At 46.7% G+C, this 12,843-nt stretch overlaps 1 protein-coding gene across 5 annotated transcripts in view; it reads left to right on the top strand.

Moving 5' to 3' along the window:
* CBFA2T2 (CBFA2/RUNX1 partner transcriptional co-repressor 2) overlaps nt 1-9,058 on the top strand; it is a 117,197-nt gene extending 108,139 nt beyond the window's left edge. For 2 of the 5 annotated variants that reach the window (XM_081148445.1, XM_081148446.1), the window contains 3 exons: nt 949-1,017; nt 3,312-3,502; nt 8,102-9,053. In XM_081148445.1, coding sequence (XP_081004571.1) covers nt 949-1,017; nt 3,312-3,502; nt 8,102-8,395 — 554 coding nt within the window. In that variant the 3' untranslated portion in view covers nt 8,396-9,053. Of the gene's footprint in view, nt 1-948; nt 1,018-3,311; nt 3,503-8,101 lie in introns of all 5 variants that reach the window. The other 3 variants (XM_081148444.1, XM_081148447.1, XM_081148443.1) reach the window with 2 other exon arrangements.
* Nucleotides 9,059-12,843: the final 3,785 nt, after the last annotated feature.

The following is a 12,843-nucleotide window of genomic DNA, read 5'->3' as shown; positions in this document are numbered from 1 at the left end:
AAACATTCAAATTACCTTAATTAGTTTTCGCCTTTTGGAAGCAATGGAACCATTTCTTATAAGATATATTTTACAGCCACAATAAACATACATGATAAATCACCCTCCACCCCTGTGTCCTTCTCAGCAACCCCCAGGATGCCTTTTTGTGTTAGATTTGACATGCACTGTTCCAGATCAGAGTATTTTCTTCACTGCTTGTTTTTTTTGTTTATTTGTTTATAAGCATTTAAAGAAGTTGACAGGAAACCTTTTTAAATCACTTGTAAGGGTTCAGACTCACCGAGAAACAAAAGCTATATTCTCTGACATACCTACAAAGCTGTTGCCAGTGCCCTGTGCATGATAGGGACAGCTCAATTTGATATGAAAACACACACGTGTAACATATAAATATCTGTAGTTACTTATATTTTAGGAAGTACCTTAACCCTTTGCGGTCGTTTGTCTACTCTCAGCCACCAAAGCTTTTTTACCGTTCCGGTCGTATGTCTGCTCTCAGCCACCACAGCAAGGAACCGTACGAATCTTAACTCTATTCATTCATGTATCAGTTTATAATTTCTCTGAAAGCTCTTAATTCCGACCAGTACGACACCCATGTCCAAATTTAATACGACCGCAAAGGGTTAAAAATACAGATATGTTCACAGGAGAAAAATAAGGATATATAGATAAGTTAAAAGAAGAAAGTGAAGATCACTTTTAATCTCACTACTTTGAAATACTGTTAATATTTGAGTCATGCATGTGTGTGTTTTAAAAGTAAAAATTAAGTGTGCTGTTTTATAATCTGATTTTATTTCTTATCAGAATATTTTTGCACTAAATGAACATACATGTTTGAGCCTAAGTGGTGAATGAGAGATCTGGTATATTTTTCGTAAAAAGAAAACATGCCTATCACAGATAGTTTCTGACCCTATGCTACTTACCTCTTTTCTGTAGATTCTCAGCGGGAATTCAACAGTAGGCCAGCAACAGGATATGTACCTGTGGAGTTTTGGAAAAAAACTGGTATGTCTCTGTGCTTATAGGTTGCATGTCCTCACTAATTCATGCCAGTATGGGAGCACACATTTGAGGGAAAGGTGGTTGTCTCATAACAACCTCCTCACAGAGCCCTAGGCTCCTGCCTCTCTCCCTCCAGCTTTCCCACACATCTGGATGATTCTCATGTTAGTTTGCAGGTGAAGAATTTGGAATGCCTCAGAGCAGTTCATGCAGGTCCTTTTCACACCCTTTTCTGGGTCACACTGAGGCAATAAGTAACTAACTCTTCCTTCCCTGTTTATATGCCCTGTTTCTGGGCATGTGGCTTAATTCATTTCTTCCTGGTCTGTTCACTAGAATCTACACACACTGCGTTCACACACTATCACATTTCATTCATTCTGCTCTTGGAACAACTGTCTGTTCTTCTTTCACCTTCACTGTCCCCAGCTTCATCAAGACTGTTCTGGGGAGGCCTCAGTTTCTACAAGAATAAGGGTGGACTGCCTATTGTGTGGTAAGATAGGGGTTTAAACTAACCTTAATATTTCCCTTATCCAAATACTAGCTGCCTTTTCTTCTTGACTCTCTTTCCTAGTAACTTTTTTTTTTAGTCCAATATAGATTTTTTTCTTTCTAAGATAAAATTTGCTTCTACAAAGAGTATCTGTCATTCATAAAGACTTTCAAGAGCATCAAGACCATGATAAACAAATGGACAAAAGATATGAACAAACAGATTATGAAGAATACAGATAAATGTATTGCAAAATGTTCATTCTTACTGGCAAACAGAAAAATTGCCATGCACAAGGTCTCCTTAGTAGCTGGTGATTTTCCACTTGGGAGGTACCTTTGATTAACTATGATTAGGAACCAGGCTGTGCCATTGGGCCAGCTAAATTTGAGTCCTTGTGTGCTGTAGTGCCACCTGTGACCTTGAATGACCTTAGGCAAGTTAGTTATCCAAACTGTGATTCTTATTGATCCTTAAACTGAGAGGATAAATGTTCTTCAGGGCATTATTATGTTGGCTCAATAAGAGAGACTTAACACCTACCTGGTAACAAGAGGATATGAAAGGTAGCTGTGGTGAGCCACAATGGACCATGTGGACATTAAGAGTAAAGGAAGCATGGAGTTCAGTGTCAAGTCAACTCAGTATCATTCTTGCTTGGCCTTTGAGGTGAAAACTTCCTTAAGGCTGGAGCAATAAAATGGAAAGTTCCATGATGCAGCCTAGAGCACTGTTTAAACCTCCTTTGAGCATAGGCCACATGAAAGAGCCAAGCAACAAGGGAGTTTCCTTAGGCTTCTATCCAGTCTTGTGGTCTCAGGAGGGAGGTCATTTACATTGAGACTTAGGGCTGAGGCTCTGGTACGTAGAGTGTGTCATTTGGAGAGTCCATCCTGTGGAAACCAGGCGGGGTGATGATGGGAGACAGTGATCAGGAACCAAGTGGGGTGATGGTAACTGGACAGGGCTTTGGAAGTCTAGGGCTCCTGGCGACCTTCCCAAACCTGTATCTATGGCCCATTTTTCTCTACCTGGGTCAGTATTACATACCGAACTGCCTCCTGTTCATTTGTACCTGGATGCCCTAGAGGCACTGCAACCTTCTCACTTGCCTCCACACCAGCATTTTACTTATTACTCGTTTCGTTGCATGACGCCACCATTCTTCCCCTTTACCTTCACCTCCAGACCCTTAGATGCTACCAGTCTTCTTCTGCCCCATCCCCTCCTCTGTGCCACTTGCTTCTGCCTAAATTCAGATGTGTTCTATCTTTCTAAATTGTTGTCCCAGTCTCTCACTTGTTATCTCTGTCCTCAGCCTTTTCTCCTTGCATAGAACCCTTTAGAATTCACATTTTCTTTAGAAAATGGGCCAAATTCCTTAACCGAGATGCAAGAATTTCCAAAAATTCACTCCACCTACCATCTCACCAAGACACACATTCTTGTCCTCCTCTGCCACTTGTAGAGCTGACCACTTTTCCCTTAAGTCTCTTGTCTCCTATGCTGACGCCTAAGCCACCTTTGTGCTTATCACAGTTAGGAGAACATGGACTACAGTAGTCACCTAGGTGTCCCCAGTCCCTAGCACAGTGCCGACCTCCATCTCTATACCCAACAAATGGTTGCATGAATAGACAAGGGAGCATAAGAATAAAAGTGAAAGCGTGTGTCATATGTCCATCCTTGTGTGTTTTTAGAAAAAATCGTCTTGTTTCAGTTCTGTCCCTTTTTAGAAGTGACGTGGAATGGGAGGGAAAGTAATCCTCGGCCAGGTGATTTTACTGCCCCTTTCTTCCAGAAGAAGCTGTGAATAAAGTGAAAATCCAGGCCATGTCAGAGGTGCAGAAAGCTGTTGCTGAGGCTGAGCAAAAAGCCTTTGAGGTGATTGCAACAGAGCGAGCTCGGATGGAGCAAACCATAGCAGATGTCAAACGGCAGGCCGCAGAGGACGCCTTTCTTGTCATAAACGAGCAGGAGGAGTCAACGGAGGTAGAGTTCTGTTAGTCCTGGGGCTGGGGCTGGGGCAGCTGGAGCAAGCCAGCCCACTGCTTTCTTCTTAAGTGCTAAGCAATGAGACGGAACATCCACTCTTGAACTAGACAATTATAATTTTTATCCAGTACCAGAGGGGTTTTATTTCTCAATTATACAGGGTGGGGCAAAAGTAGGTTTACAGTTCATATGGAAAATAATACAGTAATTAATAAATAATAATACAAGAATAAACTCTGTCGCTCTGGCTGGTGTGGCTCAGTTGGTTGGGCGTTGTCCCATGCACCAAGAAGTTGCAGGTTCGATCCCCAGTAGGGGGTGTGCAGAGGCCACTGATCGATGTTTTGCCCTCACATCGATAATTCTCCCTCTCTCTTCCTCTCTAAAAATCAATAAAAAATATTTTAAAAAAAATAAACTGCATTTTGCGTACTCACAACTATAAACCTACTTTTGCCCCACTCTGCATTATATTCTTACATATATTAGCTCACTACATTGGTTTAAATTTTGAAAACTCACCCTAAAAACATAGTTTGTAGATTGCGCAGTAATGATGACATTCCCCTTGACTGAGTGGGCTTATGCACTGTGTGCCAGCTGCAGAGCTAAGAGTGTATACTGTCTTTTTGATCCTCACAATGACCCTACAAGGTGGGTATTGCTGGATTTCGATTTTCCAAATGAGGAAACTGAGTTAGGGACTTTGCCCACAGTGCTAAAGCCAGCAGGAGTAAGGAAAAGGAGACCCTGTAGCATCTGGTCTGCTTGTAAATAGGGTAGTTCTTTTATGGGTGGAAGTGACAGATGAGGCGGACCTGCCCAACTCTCCAAGACCCATGGTCCAGGACTTGGTGATGCTTTCAGGAAAAATAAGACACTCTTGTACCACAATGAGAATAAACATGAACTAAGGGGGGGGCGGAGACATGACAAAAACACCATAGCAGTCCTTTCAAATATAATGAAGTTTTCTCTAACTTTCATTTTAGTTGCTTTTCAGCTTTAAGAGTCCTAAACAAGCCTTTTTTTTTTTTTTTCTAAGTAGGTAGATACCATCTACTAGTTGAGAAATTAGTTATCTGTGGGACATTCTCTTGAAGTTATAAAGAACTGGGTATTTTAGTTGGTCTGTTGTTTTTTTAAACAACAGGAAGTTTATTTTCTCAATTTACTTAAGTGATCCCTTTCAATATAGCAGTGCCAAGCGTGGCAATGCAAAGACAAAAATGTCTAAATATGTGGCCATCACAGAGGGTGTGGAAAACTCTGTATTGCAGTGCTCTAACAAAGACAGAGTGTGAGAAAATAGTTCCTTTTATTTACCCTGTAGACTGTGTACTGATACCAGGCTTCAGAGGAGTGAATGGTTATATTGGTGAGAATGTGATTTCTCCAAATACGTGTTACAGTTTTATACTTGCTGTCAGAAATGTGATCAGAAGTCATATTTAAAGTTCAGATTCAAAAGGGGGGGGGGGGGGGATATCGTTTCTTTAACTCTCCCCTCCTACTTTTTCTTTAGAATTGTTTCTGAGCAGTGATATCTTTTCCTGTTGTGTGTATTTAAGTCTGTATTTAATTCTAGATCTATAGCTATTCATATTAATATCTATATGTGTCCATATTTATCTACTTTCATATCTGTTTATATTTTTCTGTCTCCAAAGAAGGAGTGTAACATTTTGGCTAAGAGCATGAGTTCTGGATCTGGACTGCATGGTTTAAATCCCAGCTCTCCATTTATGGGAAAGTGCTTTTAAGGAGCTATAATTTTAAATATTGTACATATTTAAAGTCTAGCAGTGTAACCCTGGAGTTTGTTGTTTACCCTGTGACAGGTGGCTTGGGATAGCGGAGAGAGCCCAGGACTGGAGGTTAGCAACCCTGAGTTCCCATCCCAGTTGCTCCTCACTGGCAGTATGACCTTACAGAGTCAGTTTCCCTCCCTGTATAGGGGGTGTATGGAGCCCCTGTCCTGCTGGTCTCATAGCTTCTAGGAAGATACAGTTTGGTCATGGTTGTGTACGTGTTTCTGAACGCACTGTGGATGGGAAGGGCCTTGTGGTTAACAGCATCCATGTGTCAGCCATGGCAGCTCCCACCCCTGCAGAACAGCTGCCTCCTCGGGGCCTCCCAGCACCTCCCCTGGACTGCCTTGGGTGGAAGATGAAGTGAGCCACCCCCCCCCACCCCCACAGCATGGTCTGCCCCAGCCTCGCTTCCCTGGCAGGCAGCTTGGCCTACCAGGAGATCGTAAGATGGGCCAGTTTGTGGGAAGGTGAGGGAGGTCTGGGATGCGCCCCAGGAATTTTGCCAAGCCTCAGGTAGTTGTGATACAAGTGGTCCCCGGGCCACGCTGGGAATAATACTGCCATAAACTGATGGCCCGTGATTGACAGGAAATCTAGCATCCCATTTCTGACTCCCCGCGCCAGTGCTTCAGAAGGTTTATAACCTTCTCCCATTAGCTGTTTCACCAAGTGTGCTGCTCCAGCTTTGAGGAATGCTGGTTTGAAGGGTGACTACAACAATAAACCCTTTTTGTCTTACATCTTGGCAAAAGCCTCGTGGTTTAGTCAGAAAAAATTCACAGGGAATGGGAACGTGACAGTGTCCTTTTCACCCTGGCTGCTCTGACACCGCATTGCTCCTGCATGTCTGTGTCCTCCCTCAGTGGAGGCTGTTTACCTCTCCTTACTTTATTATATTCCATAAATTAGGAAGTAAGCTATTTTTAAATAGAACAGCAGCCAAGGCGAAAGTACCGCTGCTCTAATACTCTGCCCGGTTTGAGAAGTTCTTGCAGGCATGGGCAGAGGGAGTAGAGGCTCCCCGTTCAGCTGGGCTGACCCTGCAGCCTGTGTTTCCACAGCAGCCCCATGTAGATGACCACTGTGGTCTTCCCCACAAGTGGTAATGTTCCACCAAAGCATTGTTTGGGGGTCAGCCTGTCAGGCCCCCAAAAGTATGACATTCTCTGGAATGGAGTTTGCTTCAGCCCTAGGAATTACTTCAGCTTCCTCCTCTGGTCCTCTGGTTTTGCTGCTGGCGCTGGTGCTGGCAAGTCTGGGCAGCCCCTAGAGGGTATTTCCTGAGAAGCCTGTTGTATTAGAAGGGAGGAGACTGCCCTTTCTAATGTTCTTTGACACTAACTATCTACATTGAGTGTAGTGGAGCCAGGAGGTTGGGGTTCCAGGCTTTGCGTGGCCAAGTGATCTTTTTTTGTAATCTGCACCTGAAGATATGTTTTTATTGATTCTTGTTTGTTTGCTTATTCCTCACTCAGGGACATGCTGAGATAGAGACAGACAGACATCAATGTGAGAGAAAAGCATCAGTCGGTTGCCTCCCATATGTGTCCCGACTGGGAGTGAAACCCCTAACCCTTTGGTGCAAGGGTTGATGCTCCAACCAACAGAGCCACACCGGCCAGGGCCAAGTAATCATTTTGTAACCTCAGGCAAGTTCCTGCCCACAGGCCTTCAGTGTCCCATCTGTATAAGCAAGAGGTGGGCCAGGTGGCCCTTTTTGACACTTATCCCATTGGTTTTCACTTAAGCAATTGTCCTCACTTCATCGGGGATGGTGTCCTTCTCTAAGGAGTGGCCAGAATGGGCCTTGTGATTGGCTTCTGCCATTCCGGAGAACTTGGGAGGGAAGGGCTGCTCAAGTCCTAAGAAACCCTTGCCCCTTCCTGGTAGCTTCCTCTGGCCAATGCCAAAAGGCTTTTCTCTTGTAAGTGGATGCTGGAGACCTTGGGTATCACTGCTGGAGTCCCCACTGGAATCTAGAGAAAGGAGGAGAGCAGCAAGGGGCAGGTTTCAGCTGCTTGCATGGCTGTGACTTGTAGCTCTAACCACATCTCACTTGGCTCCTGTCCTCTGTCATGGAATTAGTGCGTTCTCATACGTGCACTCCCCCTCCCCTGTGGTTTCTGCTAGACCCTAGCAATACCTGTCCCCCTCTAAGAAAGTGCAGGGTAGTAAGAGAACTTCCTGACCTAGAGCTTGGGGGCCCTGTGCTCTGAGATACTGCAGGGGCTCCTGCAGACAGCCAGGAGTATCTCCTGACCCACAGCTCACCGGTGACAGGCGCATATCTGAGAAGAAAGAGGGCACAGGACATCGCACAGCCACCCACTCCCCTGTCCAGCCATCCCGGTCCCCTGGCAGGTGACTTGTCTAGAAAATCCGGTGTTGTCAGTGAGAATAGCATTATTCCTCTCTTGGGAGGACCAAGAGAGAAAGCCGTGTGGTCTTGGAACAGCCAGCCAACTGTGCTGGGGGCCCTGGGACAGTTAGTGCGGTTGCTGAGGAATAAAACGTGAGTCAGTGCCTGTAACAGGAGGTGGGATTTCCACCCACCCTGCCATGATGCTGCTTGTGTTTTCACATCCCCCTCATCTCACTGTCCCCTCAGTTGGGTAGGTACTCTTCCTGTTTTACTCAGGAAACTCAGAAAGCAGAGACAGTAGAAGCAGGACAATTACAGGTGTGTGTGGCTCCAAGCCCCCTTTTCTACAATGCAAGTGACAGGTGATAACAAGCCTGCCCCATAATAGCCAAGCAACTAACCACTGCCTATGTCTTGTAGAACTGCTGGAACTGTGGCCGCAAAGCAAGCGAAACCTGCAGCGGCTGCAATATTGCACGATACTGCGGCTCTTTCTGCCAGCATAAGGACTGGGAGCGGCACCACCGCCTCTGTGGCCAGAACCTGCATGGCCAGAGCCCCCACAGCCAGAGCCGGCCACTGCTTCCTGGAGGGAGGTCAGCCCGGTCCGCGGATTGCAGTGTGCCAAGCCCAGCCCTGGACAAGACCTCAGCAACCACCTCGCGCTCCTCGACACCTGCCTCTGTGACAGCCATCGACACCAACGGACTCTGAGCCCCAGGCTCACTTCCCCCGATGACCTCACAGAGCAAGGGCTGGACCAGGGTCATCAGCAAGAAGTGAAGTAGAGGCAGAAAGAACCCAAGTCCAGCAAACACTGCTCCACAGCCTCTCTAGACACTTGCCCCAGTTTCGTATCTGTGTCCCTGGGGGAACTAGTGTGCTGTACTCTCTGCACACAGGCAGCTGGCTGGAGCTGCCACTTCCGTGGCTTTCTGGTTTGTTCCTCTCCCAGCAGGAGCTGGTGTGGCCAGCCCCCTTCCAGTGTAGACCACCAGCTCCCCTCCCTGCCTCTTGAGGCAGCAGACTGTCGAATGTGCCCAGCCAGGCTGGAGGTAGCTCACCCCACACACTGTTTCCTACTCCACTATCCTCCTGCAGCAGAGGCCCAGAGTCTGACAGCAGGCCGTGGAGAGGGTCCTTCTGACAAGAGTGGCCCCTCTCACCCCCAACAGCTTGATGAGCCCCATTTCCACCCTCAGCAGATGCCACTGATTGGCCCCACGGGGACTTTGGGGAGGCAAAAAGCAGCACTCAGGACTCTCTTGACCCTGCTGTTCAAACTTGTTAAGATTCTCAGAAACCACAGGAATGTCACCATTTCAGTAAAAGCACCCATATCAATAAAAAATAAATAAAACTTCCACCAAGCATCACAGATCATTTTGGACAAGATTTTCCAACCTGCCTGGCTACTTTAGTTTGGGACCCAGTTTTCTCTCTCATTTGATTTTGCTTGTGCAGAAAATAGTTTCCAGCGCATGGATTGGTCTGAGGGAGAACAAGACCCAGTGTGGATTAGTCTGTTCTCTCTGAGCATGTTGGCCAACTACTATCGTCATGTTATTGAATGGATCATCTGTTGGAAACGCAGAACCTTTTGTCACCACTTGGCTGTTTGCACAGTCTTCTTGTTCTGTGTCCTCTTATCTCAGACCGTGCATGTCCAGATCACCGTGTGGATCTCCTTCCTGCGGTCTCTTTGGCGCCTCTTAAGCCACAGTTGCCCCATAGGATGTGGTGTGGTGTGACTAGGATTCCCTCACCAGTCAGGGCCTGGTCACTTCTGAGCAGCCCTCCTGGACTGGAAAGAATTCTTCAGACCTCATGGTTTCATGTCATTATGCATAACTACATCAGTTTATTGTTGGGCACACAATCTCAGATTCCCTTCTTGTATGTTTGATACGTTCCCACTTTGAGCTAAGAAATTTTGTGAAACGTGAGAATCATTTTGAGAGAGCCTGACCAATTTCTCTTCCTGTCTTCAGGGAGTTTTCCAGCTGCTGACCTGGCTTTCCAAATATGACATCACCTAAACCTCTTATAAAATGTTAAGAACTGCCACACACATTTTCTCCTGACCTCTCCTCCTCCACGCCTCCAGCACCTTCTCTCCCAGAATTAGTTGGGATGAGTTGGTCAGCCCTGCTCCAGCTGGCACTTGAAAGCCCAGCTTTAGGTCGTCCCCTTCTGTGAGCTGACAAGAGTGAAATAGAAGCTACAGTCCTATAAAGGAGAAGTAATCAGCATAGGTAGCATTGTCCTTGCATTTGGTGTATCTTTAAGAATTTCTAGTCCCTAATTTACCTCATCCAAGGATTTTCTATCTTGTAAAGAAACTCAGTACAAGGTACCTTTAAAATACCTATATTTCCATTGCACAAAGTTAAGTGTCCCCCTAGAAGGAATAACAGTAATGTTACATTGATTTGGAATTCTTTAAGCCACAGCAGTTGGTGGGGTGTTCTGACTTTAACAAGGATGAGGTCAGCACCCCAGGTGGGACTTGCCTACATTTTCATAAGATGTGGAATGTCCCATAAGGAGGCCATGGAGCCTATAAATCAGTTACAGCAAGAAAGTGTCTCATGGCGTCCACCAGGTCTGTCTTTTCATTAGTAAGTAGGATGAACACCTAGGCAGCTCGTTAATTTTTTTTTTTTAATCCTCACCTGAGGATTTTTTTTTTTCCCATTGCTTTTCAGAGTGTGGAAGGGAGAGACAGAGACGGAGACATCGACTGGTTGCCACCCGCGTGTGCAGATTGAGCCTGCAACCGAGGTATGTGCCCTTGGTCAGAATCGAACCCAGGACTCTTCAGTCCACAGGTCGATGCTCTAACCACTGAGCCAAACTGGCCAGGGCAGGTTCTTTAATTTTAAGTGGCCACAAGACCAGTCAGGTAGATTTTTCCTGGTCGGAATAGACCCAAAATACTATCATCAAGATGCCATTTTCTTAAGCTGAGGGTTTAGTTGTCAGGTCCTCACAGACTCTGTGGGCTGTGGTTCCTGTGACAGCTTAGTTTTCAGAGCTTTTGTGATGCGAGTCACTGCTTTGCTCATGTGCTACCCAGAGTCCACACTGGAAGCCTGGGCAGTATTCCACACTAGTTCAGTTCTCAGACCTTCTGTGTTAATTTTGGCCACTTTCACACATGGATTGCAGGCATCTGTTCAGGACTTACTGTTTAGATGCAAAGAATCCCTTTCTCTAGCTCCCTCCTTTCTGAAATTCTCCAGCTCTCTGGTTAGGTGGAGGAACGGCATTGTCTTGGGGTGGGGTGATGGGGCTGGAGAGGCAGGGATGAGTCAGAGTTCCCCACTTGGTTTCCAGTTTCTGCTGACACCACCCCAGCTACCAGGTTGGAGGTGCAAGTTCAGGCTTCCCACCTTCATCTAGTTGGATCTTAAATATTTTTATATAATCAGGCTGCTTAGAGAACCAACTTTTATAGCTAATATTTTGGAGGACAAAAAGGCAGAAGGATTCAGAGTGATGGTACTGAAGGTGTTGTCAGGGCAGTCACAGGCTCTTCGATGTTACCCTAGAAGTCAAAAGCAAGTGTGACACGAGCCTGCCCAATGGTCAGAGCACATCTGGAGGATGAGGCCAGCGTTCAGCATCGCCCACTGAGGGACACTGACAGGTGATGGCGTATCATTGTCCTGCCCAGTGAGAAATGGTTTCAGGAACCAGGAAAGACCCAAAATGGCCAGCGTGGGAGCCATCTTTCAGTGTTCCGAGGAATACTCGAGGGCTGGCTCCTCAGATCTTCAGTCACCTTCTGGGTGCCCACTGCCTGCAGCATGCCTGACTCTACCCCGTGGTGAAAACTGACCCCGGAAGAAGCTTGTTAATCCTACCTGCGCAGGAATAGCCAGCCCGCCACTTTATGAGGTGTGAGCGCTCCTCGTGGGAGGGCTCTGCAGCTCCAGGGATCATGCGGCTCTAAGGTCACAGCAAGTGGGTATTTTCCTGGACAGCGCTGAGTGATATGTGTCTCTCAATGGATCTGAGCCTGGAAACATGACATGTCTACCCAGCATGGGTCCATGTCCGGCCCTGGCTGCAGTGTGCCCTCTGCACGCTGATGTTCTTGGCCCGTCCAGGCCATTTGGTCTACCGGTAGCGCCTCACTTCTTGGTGTCAATGTGAACATCTTCAGCTTCCAGACAGAAAATCTACACTTCATGCGGCCTGTTCCAAAGTCCAATTTATAGTCACCTGCTTGCAGAGGGTGTAGACCTTGTTCTGGGTGTTTCCAGAAAAGATCTCAGCAGGTGGATTTGAAGGTTCAACAATACAAATTGGAAATGCATGGTAGTGAATTCTTCAGAATGAAAGCATATGCAGTGACCAGGTGGCTGTTGTCCTGGGAATTGCGGAAGGGAGTGTGGATTGAATAAACCATTTAATATAGAACGCATCTTGGAGGCTTTCTTCAGAACTGGTTTCTAGACTCCTGGGTCAGTAGGCCAAGCCAACTTTCTTAAAGTTATTATTTTTTAGTTCTTTGCAGAGAACGGGGTGGTGGTGCGCTTGAACCAAATGTAAGAAAAGCCAGAGGAACCTGGGCTGTTCCAGCGTGGGCAGACAGCCAGCTGTCAGGAGTCCTGCTGGGGTGGGGTGGGGCACTGGGCTAGCTGCCCAACAGGGCTCTTCCAACTCTGGGTGTCTAGTTCTTGTGAAACCAAAACACGGACTCCCTGCCTCTGCCCACATGTATTGACATGCTCATTTCCAAAGATGATGGTGCAGGTGACCTTTTCCGCCAAGGGCCAGGAGAAGGTTAGGAGGCCTGAGGGCAGCGGGCCTTGCATCCCCCCCTTTCCTCCTCAGCCATGGAGATGGTGCTTCCCCTGCAGACCCCATCTGGTCAGAGCCCCTGCTGCCCAGTGTACACTCACTGATGCTTATACCAAATAGGGTGTGTGTGGCTAGTGGCCAGCAGGGACAGCCCTGTCCCTGCCTGGGAGTCGTCAGAGAAGCAGCAATAAGCATTAGGCGAGTAGTTGAAAGTGCTGTTTGGCTAAAAGGCCTTCGGTCCACTTTCACAGATTTCCAAGTTCCTGATGAGACTACAAAAGCTCCATTTATAAAAGAAAGCCAATAATATAAGTAAATAAGAAAAACAGCCTCCAAGCGTGGTTTTTAAA

The sequence above is a fragment of the Miniopterus schreibersii genome, assembly GCF_964146895.1.
Source record: "Miniopterus schreibersii genome assembly, chromosome: 10".
NCBI classification, from domain to species: domain Eukaryota; kingdom Metazoa; phylum Chordata; class Mammalia; order Chiroptera; family Miniopteridae; genus Miniopterus; species Miniopterus schreibersii.
Note: the sequence above shows the minus strand (reverse complement) of the source record. Positions and strands in the feature narration are given on the sequence as shown.